The sequence below is a fragment of the Myotis nattereri genome (assembly GCF_964212035.1).
Source record: "Myotis nattereri genome assembly, chromosome: 2".
In the NCBI taxonomy this organism is placed as follows: Eukaryota; Metazoa; Chordata; class Mammalia; order Chiroptera; family Vespertilionidae; genus Myotis; species Myotis nattereri.
Window position 1 is genome coordinate 209,161,147 of NC_138076.1, and position 15,468 is coordinate 209,176,614.

The window sequence follows — 15,468 nt, forward strand, 5'->3', positions numbered from 1 at the left end:
TAAAATCCCTTCCCCCCTCTTGCATTTAGGCTCCTGGTTTGCAAAACTGGGATTAGGCTGCCCCGGACACTGCCATTGTAGTGGAGGAGTCACAGCGTGATAGGACGGGGCGCTGAAAAGGTGGAAGGGTTTGTAGGTCATTGGACTTCGCCGAAAGTCTCCCCAGCCGAGGATGCTTCCGTTGCCACGGCAACCGCCCTGCCGGCGTGGTCCCTGGCGTCCCGCTGAGGACGCTGGGAAGAACCCTGCCCTTACCAAGATGGCGGCGGCCTCGGGGCAAGGGGCGGGGTCGAGCGCTGCCGGCCTGTCCAGACCTTCCCTCTGTTTCCGCTTTCTCAGGCTAACGGCGAGCTTCCGTTCATACCGGTTCTCTTTCCTGGTTCCGGGAGCCCCCGGGAGCCAGGGAGGGGGAGGGTTGCCTGCAGGGATCGGGGCAAATACCCAGAGAGGGAAGGCGTGACTTCCGCGTCCCTCCGGAAGTGACGCGACAGTCGCGGCCGCCGACAGGTGGAACGGCAGGTGGGTTCAGGTGCCAGCCTGGCCCGGACCGACTGTGGGACCGGCGCTTCCGGTGAGCCACAGCGGCTGCTCCTAGGGCCTGGAGACCCGTGGGCGGCTCTCGGACCTGCGTCCCTCGCCCTGGCCTGGAGTCCCCCCCTGTTCTTAGTAAGAATCACCTACCCCCCGCGTCCCGAGGGGAGGGCGCCAGGGTTGCCCGGGCTCGGGGAGCATCCAGGCACTTCGGTTCCCTAAGCCCTGCGCTCTTTTCCTCCCGGATCCAGTTCTCTGTGCCCCTGCCGAGCTGGGCAGTTAGCCAGCCCACCTCCGCTCTCGGAACCATGTTTGCAGACTTGGATTATGAAATCGAAGAGGATAAACTGTGAGTACTTTGTTCCCCCAAGTCCCCAAAGTGCAGGCGCCCCAGGCCCCCCAGATCCCTGTACTCCCCAGGCCCGCCCTCCCTTGCTTCTCTCCGCGGACGAGGTCTTGTCCTGGAGCAGAATGGACCCTTCCCTTCCCGGAGCGCACCAGCCCTGGGGGCGGGGACTCATGGACAGGTCATTACAGTTAGGCCCTGAGGGCCTGGCTGCAAGGGGAGCAGGGCCGATGGAGCCGGGGCCAGGGAAGGCCTCACAGGGGAAGGACAGCTAGCCAGGTGTGGAAGGGTGAGCAGGGATGTCGAGCTGACTGCCTTCCCCGGGGTAGACAGCTCGTGGGACAGGTTTTCAGAAGTTCTGCTCGTCTCCTCTCAGAGCACGGACTGGGCCCAGTGCCTTTTCGTGTCCTCGGCTCTTTGTAAGGTGCTGGGCGTCAGTAGCTGTTAGCAAATATTGGTTGCATGAGTGAGTGAGTGAGAACATCTCCTGCAAAGCATAAGTAAGTGCTCATTTCTAGTGAAAACTGAGCTTTCAGTGGAGAGATGGGTGATGGGAAGTTTAACAGGACGAGAGCATCATGTCCCGTATGTACCTGAGGAGGCGACAAGCCTGACTCAAACCTCAGGGGGGGACGAAGCAAAGGGAAGGGGGGCCTGTTTTCATGGAGTGCTTGCTATGGGCAGGGTTGGTGTTAAATGTCCTTTGGGCTCTTTCTTACGAGAACTCTGGTAAAGTAGCCATTTAATCTGAGGTGGAGAGAGGGTAACCGACCCAATCCATAGCTGATCATGGCACCGCTGGGAGGCCATCCCGCATCTGTGTGACTCCAAGAGCTGTGCACATTCCAGCACAAAATGCTGTCCCTCTGGCCAAAGGTGAAGGAAAAGGCGGGGCAGCATGTGGAGCCGCGTGGGATTCTAGAAGGCCTGTCCCCTTCCCGCCCCTGCCGTCCTGCTTCCTCCGGAGACTCAGCCTCAGCTGCTTGTCTTTCTAGCGGGATCCCTACCGTGCCTGGGAAGGTGACCCTGCAGAAGGATGCTCAGAACCTGATCGGGATCAGCATTGGAGGAGGGGCCCAGTACTGTCCCTGCCTCTATATCGTCCAGGTAGTGGGTGCTTTGGGGGTGGGGGTGGGGGTGGGGGTGAGGTCCTGGAGGGGGCGGGCCCCACTTGGGCATGACAAAGGCAGGTTCCTCTCTCTACTCTGCAGAGCTGGCTCCTTCTCATTCTGGAGGTCCGACCTCCTGAGAGAGGCCTTCCTGACCACCCCCCCTCACAGGTCTGCCCTTGTCTCTTTCCTTCTCAGCACTTACCACCATCTGTAAGGGGGGGTTTGCTCTCCGGTTGTTCTGTATCTGGCTGCTTTTTCAGACTCTTTTGTATTGCGAGGGCAGGGCCCAGGTTGCTTTTCGCAGCAGTCAGCTCCTGGTATAACACCTGACAAAGAGCGGACCCTCGATAAAATATCTCTAATGAGTCGACAAAGCTGTCAGCCTTCGGTACTAGCACAAGTGAAGTGTAGGGGAAAGGCTAAAAGACTGACATGACATTGGCCCGAGTTCAAATGCAAGCTCCCCTGCTTGTTAGCGAGTTCATTAACCTCCCTGGCCTCAGTTTCTTCACCTGAAAAGTGGGGAGATAAAATACGTAAAGATGAGCATCTTCGGGTTATTGGGAAGATTAAATAAAATGACATAACACAATGTCTGGCACGCAGTAAGTACTCATTAAATAGGAGCTACTGCTATTTTTACTTTAAAAAAACAACATGTTTTGATTTTAGAGAGGAAGGGAGAGGGAAAGGGAGAGGGAGAGGAAGGGGGAGGGAGGGAGGGAGAGAGAGAGAGAGGTGAGAGAGAGAGAGAGGTGAGAGAGAGAGAGAGAGGTGAGAGACGCATTGATTGGGGATCAAACCCACAACCTGGGCATGTGTCCTGACTGGGAATCGAACCTGCCACCTTTCGGTGCACAGGACAACGCAGCCAACGGAGCCACACGAGCCAGGGCACAGATGCTATTTTTTATGGCATTAGTTCCCTCTCCAGCTGATCTGCCGGCAGTAATGAATGATTCTGTGGTCCCTTGTGGAGGAAGCTGCCTGGTGATACTCAGTCAGCTGTGGCTCAGGGGTGGGGCCAGGCAGTGATCTCTCTGTAGCCCTGGAGGGAGGCTTGCCACCTTGGACATAAACTTGACCTGGATTCGAACCTGTTCTGACAGCTAAGCGGCCATTGGTGGCAGATGGGAAAGTCCAGTCTCTGAGGATCTTGCAAAGGGTCGCTTCTAGGTCCTGACGAGGGAGATTCCGGGCACCTGGTCTTGCCGCCTCAGGGTGCTGCCTTCACGAGGGGTTTGGCCTCTCCTGGCCCAGGAGGAGGTATTAGGGAGGCTCCCCGGGGCCTGGCCTCCTGCCATGTGCCCGCTTAGCCTCTCTCTCCCAAAACCACTCCGCTTCCTCTCACCCTGTCTTAGCAGCATAGTTATTTTGTAATTTTGGCTAAATCAGTATCAGCTTGGCCCTGCCTGGTTTGACTCAGTGGATAGAGCGTTGGCCTGTGGACTGGGGGGTCCCGGGTTCGATTCCGGTCAGGGGCACGTGCCTGGGTTGCAGGCTCCATCCCCGGTGTGGGGCATGCAGGAGGCAGCCAATCAATGATTCTCTCTCATCATTGATGTTTCTGTCTCTTCTTCTCTCTTCCTCCATGAAATAAAAAAATATTAAAAAAAAAATCAATCAGTATCAGCTTGGAAGAGCATTGTTAGAAAAACCTTTTAAAAAATGACCGGAGGAGCAAACACTTGGGTGTGTCCGGTTGGGTGTGTTTGGCGTTAGAAAAGGCAAGTCTCATCAGCGCGCGTCTGCCTCCCGTCCTCCCCTCCAAGCATGTGGGCTCATGCGCTTCTGCTGTTCAGGCTTCTCTACCCTGCCCTTCTCTAGTACCTGAGAGACAGGAAGGCGCCTGGCCGGTGTGGCTCAGTGGTTGAGCGTTGACTCATGAACCAGGAGGTCAGGGTTTGATTCCCGGTCAGGGCACATGCCTGGGTTTTGGGCTCGATCCCCAGTAGAGGGTGTGCAGGAGGCAGCCTATCGATGATTCACTCTCATCACTGATGTTTCTCTCTCCCTCTCCCTCTCTCTGAAATCAATCAAAACATATCTTTCAAAAAAGAGAGAGAGAGACGGGAGGATAGAGGCCAGGACGGATCCAGGCACTAGTTGGGGCGAAGGGAATGACTGTCTCCCGCCGGGTGTCTTAGCTCTCCCCTCCCCCTGCTGCACCCCAGGTATTTGACAACACGCCGGCAGCCCTGGACGGCACTGTGGCAGCTGGCGATGAGATCACCGGTGTCAATGGCAGGTCAATCAAAGGAAAAACTAAGGTGGAGGTAGCAAAGATGATCCAGGAAGTGAAGGTAAGGGCTGCCCTGGGAGGGGGGGTGGGGAGCCGAGGGAGCGGGGCCCTGAGCCAGGAAAGGCACGCTGAGGCCCGGCAGGCCTGGCACGGAGATCGGCCCTATCCCTGCTCCCCGCTCAGAGCATCAGGGTCTGGGCACACTCCAGCCCCCTCGGTGTCTCCTCACTCGCTCAGTTGGTACTAATTGTGCTGCAGGACTTGGGCTGGGCCTTGGCATGAGAGGGGCATCAGGAACCAAAGGTGCCCAGGGAGCCAGCAGGCTCAGAACCGAGCTTCAGGGCCCAGTGTGTCCCCAGTCAGAGCTGAAGCTGCACGTCCACGGTGAACTTCCTGGGTCACAGACACCCCGGCGATGCCGGCTGAGCCGCGGTGGGCCTGGGAGGGAGACAGGAGCCTCCCTGGCCCGTCCCTGATGGAACTTTCACCCCAGTGGGTCCTTCTGGGCTCGCAGACCCCCAGGGGCCCCTCTTGGCTCTGGGGCAGCTGCTGGTCTTCTGTTCCTCCACCACAGTCCCACGCTGCCTGCTCCCTGCTCTCCCCCACCTCCCACCCCCTCCCGCCAGCTGCTCCGGCCAAGGCCCCTCCTGAATGGCAGGCGGCCTCCCCGCCCCTCAGAAGCAGGCGTGCAGCCCTTTTGCTGCTTCCCAGAGACTTGCTGCTGGGAACTGGGAAACCAGTGCCCTGAAGGAGTCGCAAAGCCGGGGGATGGTTGGGAAGTCAGTGAAGGGCTCTAGCTGTCAATGGGGCTTGGCTGAGTTCTAGTCCCTCGGCCCCATCCAGACCTTCCCTCCCCTCCCCTCCGTGTCCTCAGGACCTGGCACCAGCATCCCTTCCAGTCCCTCTTCCTTGCCTTAGCCGGTGCCTTCTCCCTTTGTCCTGTTCTGCCTCACCTCTCATTCCTCCCGCCTTTAGGGCAAGAGTCCAGTCCTGTCCTTCCTCCCACTCCAGCCCGTCAGCCAGGGCACAGGGGGGATTGGGCTCAGGCTCTGCTGTGCAGAGGGAGTGACAGGTTCCTTGGAGCCACGCGCTCCCCCTGGTCTGGTTCCGGGGCCTGGCATCACTGGGGGGCCGAGGAGCTCCTCACGGCAAGTGGTGGGCGGTGCCTCATTCTGGTGCAGGGCAGGGTGTGTGCACCCTCGGGTCCTCTCCTCACCAGGACCCTCCTGTCCTGCCTCGCGCCAGCCCCTCACGCTTCCCGTGCGGCTTGTGTGCGTGTACAGCCCCGAATCAACGCCAGGACCGCCCAGCTCTCGGGTGGGTGCCCAGCCCAGGAGATTTGCCTGCGGTCCCTAGGCTGGCCCAGCACCCAGGGCTGCCTCCCTCGTGGTGCTCCCTCCCTAGCCGCCAGCACAGGTGCTGCCCCCTGAGGGGTCTGGCGCATCCACCCGACTCTGCCCACAGCGGTCAGTTTGGTTTCCATCCAGGACTCGGTTTTGAAATCCTGTCCTGAATTTGAATGGATTCAGCCCCCGTCGAAGGGTCTTGAGATTGCAAAGACGAGGGTGATGCGGCCTCACGTGGTCAGGGACGGCTTCTTGGGAGAAGTTGGCACCTCTTCCAGTCGCTGGGACTGTGTAACCCCCTTGTTGGCATTTGCCCCGGGCGGGCCCCGGTGCTGCTCCTGCCACTCCAGCACCGGGCACAGAGCAAGTGCTCAGACGTGCTGGTCGAGGATGGAGGGGCGGGAGGTGGGACGATGTAGAGCGCAGGGGAAGACGTTCTGTGCAGGGGACGTTCTGCAGCGCTGGTTTGGAGTGTGGCGTGCGGGAGGGCAGGGCACCTGATCTGGCTGCAGCACAGGGCGTCGGAGACTGCCAGGCCGCGGGCTCTGACAGCAGGGACCATGACTACCCCATCCCTGCTGATCCCCCAGCGCCTGGCACAGCCCCGGGCCTGGCAGGGCTGCGTTCAGGGTTCTCTCACGCCCACAGATTCCCGGAAAACAGGCCTCCCTGGGGAAGGGGCTTGGGACCCAGGGGACTCCTTCTCAACTCGGCCTGCCTTGCTTTTGCAGGGCGAGGTGACCATCCACTACAACAAGCTGCAGGCGGACCCCAAGCAGGGCATGTCCCTGGACATCGGTGAGCCGGCCCCCAGCCCCTGGTCTGCCTCCTCGAGACAGGGCGCGGGTAGCTGCGTGGTCGTGCTCAATGCTTTTCTGACCAAGCCGACCCCCAGGGCTGGGAGGCCACCTCCCCTGGGGCCTTTGTAAGCCACGCCCTCAGCTTACCCCAGCCCAGGTGCTCAGCCTCCCAACAGGGAGGGCACCCCAACCCTGGCCTGCACCCCTCACTTCCCCTCGGCCTCCTCTCCCACCCAGCTTCTCCCAGGGGAGCTCACAGTCTGAACTGGGCCTCAGGCCGCTCCTCCGCCAGCAGGCCCAGGTCACAGTGCCCCCTGCTGTGGGGCTGGGTCTATGGAAACGTCAAGACTCAAAGATCCAGGCAGAGTGGAGGTCCTCTGGGCCAGCCACCTCGTTACAGACAGACCTGAGGCCCCTCGAGGCCCTGCGCCCCCTGGGTGAACGCACCCCCAGATCTCCAGGACCAGACAGCACCCCTCCTGTACCCTAGGGCCAGAGTTGCCTCCTGGGTTTTAAGGATGGAGGCCAAGGGCAGATTGAGCCTGTCCTGGGTCCTTCCTCTGTTCCCACCCTGGTCCCCTTCCAAGGACTAAGTGCAGCCATGTTCCACCACGAGTCAGTAACTGTCCGGGCCCAGGGCAGCTGTCACTGCTGGCACCTCTGCTGCCCGGGACCCTCAGGGCAGATGTGGGAGAGGAGCAGAGGCCTCTGGGTCCAGCCTGTGCACCGGGCCTCTCAGTGGCCGCCAGCCACTCAGAGTGCCAGGCCTGGGGCTGAGCACTTCGCATAGTCATCTCCTTCCAGGCGCCCACAGCTCCTGAATGGAGAGTGAATAGGGCAGGGCCTCCCCACTTCATAGTCACCCCACCCCCCACCCCACTTCAGCCCCTTCTGCCTGGTGTGGTCCCCGTGAGTCGTGACGAGGGGGGCAGGGGTGGCCTGGGCCCAGCTGCAGACGCCTCCTCCTGAGCCTCCTCTCGCCTGTCCCAGTGTTGAAGAAGGTGAAGCATCGGCTGGTGGAGAACATGAGCTCGGGGACCGCGGACGCCCTGGGCCTGAGCCGGGCCATCCTGTGCAATGGTGAGTCCCCCCTCACACCAGCCCCAGCCCGGGCCCGGGCCCAGGCTCCCGGGGGCAGGGGCATCGTGGCTGCCACCCAGCCATTGTGGGTCCCTCTGGCCTGGCCTCTCCCGCTGGGGCTGAGAGTCGCCTCTCTATCCCCGGAGGCCCTCCAGCTCCCAAAGAGCGCCCCCGCTGGTCAGGTGAGGACGCACAGGCGCCGCTCCCGCGGGGACAGCACAGCGGGGAGGTGCTCTTCCGCCCCGAGCTGGTACCCCCGCCACTGCCCAGCTGCTCTCACAACCAGGGCTCAGGCCGCCCCTGCCCCTTGTGCCCCCCTCACCCCCTCGCTCCAGCACGCCCACTGCTCCCGCGCTGCCCTCCCCGCCCGGCCTTCTCCAGGAGGTGGCGCTGCTGCCCTGTCTCAGCCGGCGCTGCGGGCCCTGCCGGGCTGGAGGCGGCTGCCTGGAGGGAGAACGCCATGTCCGCGCACATTCACACCCACACGCGTGTGCGCACGCTCCCCCCAGGGTGGCCAGCGAGGCACTTGGACCCGTGCCTCCGTCATCCGCCTGGGTTTATAAACAGCAGCAGCTCTGCGGCCGTGGCGGATATAAATACCTATAGGACGGTGGGCGCAGCGGGGCGCTGGCCTTCATTGGCTGGGCGCGGGGGTGGCGCCTGAGCCTCTTCCAAGTGGCGTTCAGCGTGGAGGCTGCTATTTCCGGCCTCTCGGTGTCTATAAATCCCCGTTACTGTAGTTACCACGCGTCGAGATGGAATTAGAACTGATTGTTGTGTTTTTCCCCCTGAACCTTGCAATTTCCCGGCCTGAAATAGTGTTTCTAAAATTGAAGCTGTCATGATGTCCCATGACCCAGCTAAAAGCAACAGCAGCGCTTACGTGCTCCTTTCCCGCCAGGCTGGCCTGGGGCCAAGGCTCTGGGGAGCCAGCCAGGGGCCAGCGCCTCGTGAAGACCTCCAGGCTGCCCCCTCCGTCCCCCTGAGCGAGCCTTCCCCCCCTGAAGTCGGTCCCACAGCCGCCTTCCCTGTCCAGAGAAAGGCCGGCGGCCCCTGCTGCTCCCTCCCCTGCCCTCCAGGCCAGCACAGGGGCGGGCAGAGCACACCAGCTCGGACAGCCCCGCTGTGCCTTTACCTCTCTGTCCCCCGTTGTTTTTGTAATAAAATGAGGGAAGTATAAAAAGGGGGGATGAGGGAAGTAGTCCCTGCCCCAAAGGCGCGTGTGGAAGGAGGACTGAGGGGTGCAGGGAGCCTTGAGTGGTCCTTGCTCACAGCAGAGTAACTCAGGAAGGCCAGACCCTGCCTGGGGGCCTGGGGGGGAGGGGGGCGAGGGGGGCAGCAAGCCACCGACAGGGCCCCTGGCCTGCAGTTGCTGTGGCACTCCCGGGGAGGGAGGGGGGGGGCAGGCCTCATCTTGTCGGAGTGGAGGGTTGGCACCCACTGCTAGAGAAAGCCCCACACGGTACCGCTCCTCACTGCCCTGCCCTGAGCTCGTAGCTCCCTGCCCGTCCCTCTCTAATCTGAAAGGCCTGCTCAGCCCTGGCAATCCACAGCCCCCATTCCCAGCCCCTGGAATGAGGCAGCTGGCCCCTCCCCTCCCCCTGCAGCCCTGTCACTGCCAGGCAGCGGCTGGCCATTGTCTGCTCCTCCACTAGACTGTGAGCCTCAAGGGCACGACTCAGATCTCATTCACCCAGTCATCCCTGGAGCCTAGCCTGGCGTCTGCACACAGTAGGTGCTGGGTAAACACAAAGGTGAAGCTCAAGGCCCCATCTAACGGGAGCTCTCCCTCACAGCCCTAGCGCTTCCAGAATTCCTCCCACTCCCCAGATCACTCCCCCTCTGGGAGCCACATGGAGCCTGGTTACACTGACTGTTGGTCCATCCGTCTGTCCCCGACGGCTTTCCTCCTCGGCTGTGGGCAGCACGTGTTAGCAGGACGGGGGCCGTGGCTGCTAGGCTGGCCTTGTGGGGGCGCCGACCGTCTCTCACATGCCTTTTGGAAGCACCTGTGTTATCACCCATCTGCCCCTTCCATGTGCCCTGGCCTTCTGGGCGGGGGCTTGTCTTAGGAGTGTTTGGGGGGCCAGCCCTGCCTCTCATCTGGGTGTTCTGAGCTGTTGACAAAACACCTCTGAACCCAGCTGACCCTGAGGTGCCAAATCCCCCCCAAAGACCCCGTTCTGTGCCGATCCTGCTTGTCCTCCGGGTTGCCTCTGCCCTCCCCCCATTGCTCACTGAGACCCCTGACCCCCACCCCCTTCTCTCTGAACCCACAGATGGGCTTGTCAAGAGACTGGAGGAGCTGGAGCGGACGGCTGAGCTCTATAAAGGTGGGCGCGCCTGCCGGAGTCCCAGGGGCCTGCTCCAAAGACGGTGGCGGGGGTGGGGGTAGGAATGCCAGCCGAAAAGTTCTAGGACCGAGGCCATTAACAATTCTTTTTAAAAAGTCTTAAGACACTTTCTGGTTATAAAAGTAGTACATACACACAAGCATTCAAGTGAAGGTGCGTGTAAACGTAGCGAAGGCCCCCAGAACGGCACGCTCTCCAGAGAGAAAGCCCGTAGGAGGCACGCCCACTCCTGCCCTGTCCCGGCTCCGTCAACAGGGGCGCCTCGTGCTGGGTCTGGGGGGGGGGCTGTGGGAAAAGTGGGTGTACTCAGGAGCAGTGCAGGCCTCGGTGGGGTGGACTGGAGGCCATGTCCTGGGCCAGGGTCGCCCCATCACATGCCCCCCCTCGTGTGGCCTCTCCCACAGGAATGACAGAGCACACCAAGAACCTCCTGCGGGCCTTCTATGAGCTGTCGCAGACGCACCGGGGTAAGGCGCCCCCAAACGTGCTGCATGGCCGCAGGCAAACCCCTGCCCCCTCTGGGCTCAGTGTCCCCGTAAGTGAAGGTTTGGCTGCTGTGCCTGGTGGTCATGCCCGTGCTCAGGCAGACATCATAGCACCGGCCAGGGCCAGCTCTAGCGGCACGTCCAGGTGCTGGAAGGAGCAACGCTGGGGGCACCTTGACCAGCTGCTGGTCCCTGTGGGCACGGTCACCTGTCCGAGCCCCATCGGTCTGTCTGCTCTGCCACGCAGCGTACGAGGCCGTCACTCAGGCGGGGTCTCATTTGGGAAAGAGAAGCCCTGGCAGAAATGGCCCCACAGCTCCTGGGGCAGAGCTGGCCTCAGGACCCCGGTGTCCAGATCCAGACCGGGCTCTGCCCTCAGACATCGCCACGTCCAGCCTGGCCCCGCCCTCTCCGCGGCCTGGTCACGTGGGGGATGAGGCCCCCCCAGGGCACCGACCGAGCTTCCTCACAGGATCAGCCAGCTCCCTCCAGGGTCAGCCAGCTCCCTCCAGGGGTGGCCCCGCTTCCCTGGGGCGTAGCCTCAGCTCCCTCAGATCCTCGAGGGCAGGGCTGGGAGCCTTTCCTCTGCCGAGGGCCATGTGAACATTTACAACATCGTTCACGGGCCATACAACATCATCCCCTTAAAAGTCAGCTGCCCTGTTTGGTCAGACAGTTAATTAACTCACCCCTAATGCCTTGGCAGGGCCAGACCGGATGGTCTCCCGGGCCTTATATGGCCCGCAGGCTGGACGTTCCCCATCCCTACTTTAGGGGTGTAGACCAGCTCCCTCGGGGTGTAGACACGCCTTTCTTGGGGTGTAGGCCCCGTGCAGACCTTGGCCCCCGGCCTGCCATGCCCCTCCTTGCCTCTTCCCCACAAATCCCTGGCTTCTCCATTAAGGGCCAGGTCGGGCAGCCTTCAGGGCAAACTTGTCATGCAGCCTTTGGGGACGTGTTCTCTGTGATTGGCGTGCGGGAGCCCCAGCCGGCCGCGAGCGAGGCTTTTGTGAAGTTTGCGGACGCCCACCGCAGCATCGAGAAGTTTGGCATCCGGCTGCTGAAAACCATCAAGCCGGTAGGTCACGTGGGCGCCTGTGAGGACAGAGCAGGGGGGTGGGCCATGCAGTTGGCGTCGAGCACCGTGGTCTCGGCCAAGGTTGACCTCCAGGTGGTTTGTGGCCCTCGCTCCCCCGCGGAGTCTCCGCTCACCCTGGCCTGGCCTGGCTTCTCATCCTTGAAATGGACAGACCGTCTAGCAGCGCCGGTGGCTCTGACATTCCGAGTCACGGGAAGGCTGACGCGTCAGTGCCGTCCTCTGTCGCCCTGGCCACTCTGACCCCTGCCTGTGGGGGCCTCAGCATCGGCCCGCTCTCCCCTTCCTTCCAGATGCTGACGGATCTGAACACGTACCTCAACAAAGCCATCCCAGACACCCGCCTCACCATCAAGAAGTACCTGGACGTGAAGTTCGAGTACCTGGTGAGCGGTCTGCGGCCTCGGGAGGGCGGGGCTGAGCCTGTGGAGTGGGATGCAGGAGTGGGCAGGGCCTGGGACATGGGCAGGGCCCTCGCTCTGGACCTCTGGCTCTTCGGTCACTTTTAACGATGGGTTAGACGAGGTCCGTGGTTGTGAAGGTTACCACGGGGTGTTGGTGGCGTTATGTTTAATGGTGACTCTGGCCCTGCGGAGTCAGGGGAAAAGGCTGCATCAAGCGAGCGGGTTCCTCCCTGCGGGAGCCTCTGGGAGGCCGTGTGCAGCGTGAGTCTGCGGGTCTCCCCAGCTGCTTCACACGAACCTTCCCCAGAGCACCCGTGGGACTTGAGTTTGGTAAATGGCGGGCTGCCTCTCAGGCCCTTCCCACCCTCCCAGACGAGTGCCCTCCCCTGTGCTGCCATCAGGGACCATCCAGCAAGGCTCAGCCTGCGTGAGGGGCTGCATCCCTGTGCCCCGAAGCACTGCTGCCAGCTTCCCTGGTGCCCAGCCTGTCCCAGCCAGGAGCCTGGCAGAGCTGCTCCCCTGGGTGGCCTGGGGGCAGTGTGGCAGGTGGCACTGGGGACGTCGGGTGGGCGTCCAGGAGGTGCGGCCACTCTGACAGCCTGGCTTCACCTGTCCTACGCAGTCATATTGCCTGAAGGTGAAGGAGATGGACGACGAGGAATACAGCTGCATTGTGAGTGTCACGGGGCCGGGGGTGCCCAGCCTTCCCTGCCTGCCTCACAGAGCCCCAAGAATGCCCTGGGTCTGTCAGGACACCAGGTGGGTCAGGCCAACCTGGGAGAGGCCTGGGGGCTTGGCCGGGCTCTTATTCCTGGAGACGTGGGGCTACCCCCCACCCCGGCCCCTCTGGCCGGCTCGCTGTGGGACCGTCCCCTGTGCCCACTCCCCCCCGCCTCCCTCCCTGCCCTGACTGTGAGGTTCTTGCAGGGAAAAGGGGGCTTTCTACACTCCTGAGAGGCCTTTTTTATTTTTTAAATCTGTAATAACTTTTTAAAATATATTTATTGATTTTTTACAGAGAGGAAGGGAGAGGGAATAGAGCAGGGGTCCTCAAACTACGGCCCGCGGGCCACATGCAAATACAAATATTGTATTTGTTCCCGTTTTGTTTTTTTACTTCAAAATAAGATATGTGCAGTGTGCGTAGGAATTTGTTCATAGTTTTTTTTTAAACTATAGTCCGGCCCTCCAACGGTCTGAGGGACAGTGAACTGGCCCCCTGTTTAAAAAGTTTGAGGACCCCTGGAATAGAGAGTTAGAAACATCGATGAGAGAAATATCGATCAGCTGCCTCCTGCACACCCCCTACTGGGGATGTGCCCACAACCAAGGTACATGCCCTTGACTGGAATCGAACCTGGGACCCTTCAGTCCGCAGGCCAACGCTCTATCTACTGAGCCAAACCGGTTAGGGCTGAATCTGTAATATTTTTGATACCAGGATCTATCTTATGACTAAGTGTTCATTTACTTAACGAGGCAAGGGTTTGTTTTGTTTTGTTTCTCATGAAGCTGTAACTAAGTGCTTCTCAAAATCTCTGGCATCTCAGAAGTGAGGAGCTGTGGAAGCTTTGAAAGGTGCCATGTGGTGCCCCCTGCCCCATCTGCCCCAGAGCAGATCCCGCCCACCCAGGTCCCTGATGTGCCCCTCCCCACCCCAGGCCCTCGGGGAGCCCCTGTACCGGGTCAGCACAGGCAACTACGAATACCGCCTGATCCTGCGCTGCCGCCAGGAGGCCCGTGCCCGCTTCTCCCAGATGCGCAAGGACGTGCTGGAGAAGATGGAGCTGCTGGACCAGAAGCATGGTGAGGGGCCTGGTGGGGGTCGGGGGCCCAGGGGTCATGCCCTCCCTCAGCCAGTCCATACCCCATCCTCGTGGTGAGTGGACACCATCTTCTCCCCATTTCAGAGCTGGGAAAACAGGCCCAGAAGGGAACATTTTAACGTGACGTCCCAGGGCCAGGCCCTGCCATGCAGTGCTTTGTCAGACCCAAGAGGGAGAGCTGGCAGGAGCACACCCACCTCCCAGAGCCTGGACTGGGGGGGACTGGACTCCCTGGGGTGCAGTCCACACCCACCCGCCCTGGCAGGGCTCCTCTGTTCCCTCAGTGGGAGCCTGAGACCTGGGTACTGTGAAGGCCCAGGAGGTGCACGATGGGGAGGGCAGGGCAGAGAGCGGGCCCAGGCAGGCTTGGAGGGCCCAGGCCACAAGGCAGGCAGCCGGCCCACTGGTGCTTCGCCACCCGCTCTCCTGCCCAGTCCAGGACATCGTGTTCCAGCTGCAGCGCTTCGTGTCCACCATGTCCAAGTACTACAACGACTGCTACGCCGTGCTGCGTGACGCCGACGTCTTCCCCATCGAGGTGGACCTGGCCCACACCACGCTGGCCTACGGCCCCGGCCAGGACGAGTTCACGGACGGGGAGGACGAGGATGAAGACGACGAGGACACGGCAGCCAGGGAGCCGTCCAGGGATGCGCGAGGGGCTGCTGGGCCCCTGGACAAGGGTGGGAGCTGGTGTGACTCCTGAGTGTGCCTGCTGTGGGGGGCGGATTTGGGGGGTAGGGTGAGTGGGAGGACGAGAGCGTGGGAGCGGGGGCTGGGCCGCCGCGCAGCAGGGTGGCGCATAAAGGCCTGCTGGCTTGGGGCGCCTGCCTCCCTGCTCCTCTGTCCTCGCACAGCGAACCTGGGCCCCCCAGGCAAGGCCACAGGCTGCGACCTCGGGCCTGGACACTGACCCTCCCCCCCTCCCCACCGCCCCAGCCAGGAGAGCTCGGTCTCTGGACCGGATCCAGGAAGGCGAGAGGGCAGAAGGGAAGAGGGGTGGGCAGTGGCAGGCGGTCCAGGGCCCAGTCCTGTGGGTACCTCCGCTGGAGTGGGGGCTGGGGGTGGACAGCCGAGGCCGGCCCGGGTCTCGAGTACACCTCGCCCCCCCAGGCTGGCCCAGCCCCGTTCGCACGCACACCTCGGCGGCCTTTATTTATTTTATCCCCCAGCTCAGCCACTTCCCGGGGGAGGGCTGGGCGCTGGGCCTGTACTGAATAAACAAATCCAGATGGAGCCGGGCTCTGCAGCGGCCTTAGACCTGCCTCTCTCCGCTCCCCTCTTGTCTCCTGATCGCGAGGCAGGTGGGCAACAAGGCTCACGGCCCTTCCCTTCATGTGCCTCACATGCCTGGTCCTCACAGCAGTACTGCCAGCAGCACCTCGGTCCCCGTTCACAGAGGGGACTCCTGCTGAGGCCACACTGGACAGAGACGGATCGACGCAGATCTGTCCTGTCCAAAAGACGGTTCCCCTGCCTCCTAGGCTCGCTGGTGTGTGGCGCCCATCACGCCCGCCCTCACCTTGATCCTTCAGGGCTCTGCCTCGAACTCAACCTTTGTTTGGGGATGGGCAGGACAGACGCTAGGTCAGGAGGCCCTGAGGCCCCAAACAGGAGCACGGTCAGGGTGCCCCGGCCACTCCAGGGGCTCCCTTCTGCAGGCCCTGGGAGGAGCCCAGAGGAGATGCGCAGAGCACCCTGTGTCTTTGTTGGGGGGGCGGGCGGTAGAAACGGGGTGGCCGTGTGTCCTGCCTCACCTGGACAGCCAGTGCCCCTGCGGTGCCAGTATGGTTACTGATAGCGGCCCTGTTTCCTTTCAGAGTGCCCCTGCAGGACAGGGACCCAC

General features: G+C 61.8%; 1 protein-coding gene across 4 annotated transcripts; it reads left to right on the forward strand.

The window, feature by feature from the left end:
* Positions 1 to 218: 218 nt before the first annotated feature.
* Positions 219 to 14,863, forward strand: PICK1 (protein interacting with PRKCA 1). Of its 4 annotated transcripts, none has more exons than XM_081085139.1 (13): positions 219 to 519; positions 783 to 880; positions 1,873 to 1,984; positions 4,164 to 4,292; positions 6,309 to 6,375; positions 7,368 to 7,457; positions 9,737 to 9,790; positions 10,216 to 10,278; positions 11,241 to 11,374; positions 11,686 to 11,778; positions 12,419 to 12,469; positions 13,458 to 13,602; positions 14,057 to 14,863. In XM_081085139.1, exons 2-13 carry the CDS (start codon positions 840 to 842, stop codon positions 14,326 to 14,328), a joined length of 1,251 nt encoding a protein of 416 aa, XP_080941265.1. In that variant the 5' UTR covers positions 219 to 519; positions 783 to 839; the 3' UTR covers positions 14,329 to 14,863. The 4 variants fall into 4 exon arrangements, with proteins under 4 accessions (XP_080941265.1, XP_080941264.1, XP_080941266.1 ...); XM_081085138.1 differs by having other exon boundaries at positions 236 to 666; XM_081085140.1 differs by having other exon boundaries at positions 445 to 571.
* The last annotated feature ends 605 nt before the right edge of the window (positions 14,864 to 15,468 follow it).

Bases quoted from the DNA above. Each gene is read 5' to 3' on its own strand.
- PICK1 (XM_081085139.1), top strand. From the start codon at position 840: ATGTTTGCAGACTTGGATTATGAAATCGAAGAGGATAAACT. The intron at 6,376-7,367 runs GTGAGCCGGCCC...CGCCTGTCCCAG, and splicing joins GGGCATGTCCCTGGACATCG to TGTTGAAGAAGGTGAAGCAT. The intron at 11,779-12,418 runs GTGAGCGGTCTG...TGTCCTACGCAG, and splicing joins ACGTGAAGTTCGAGTACCTG to TCATATTGCCTGAAGGTGAA.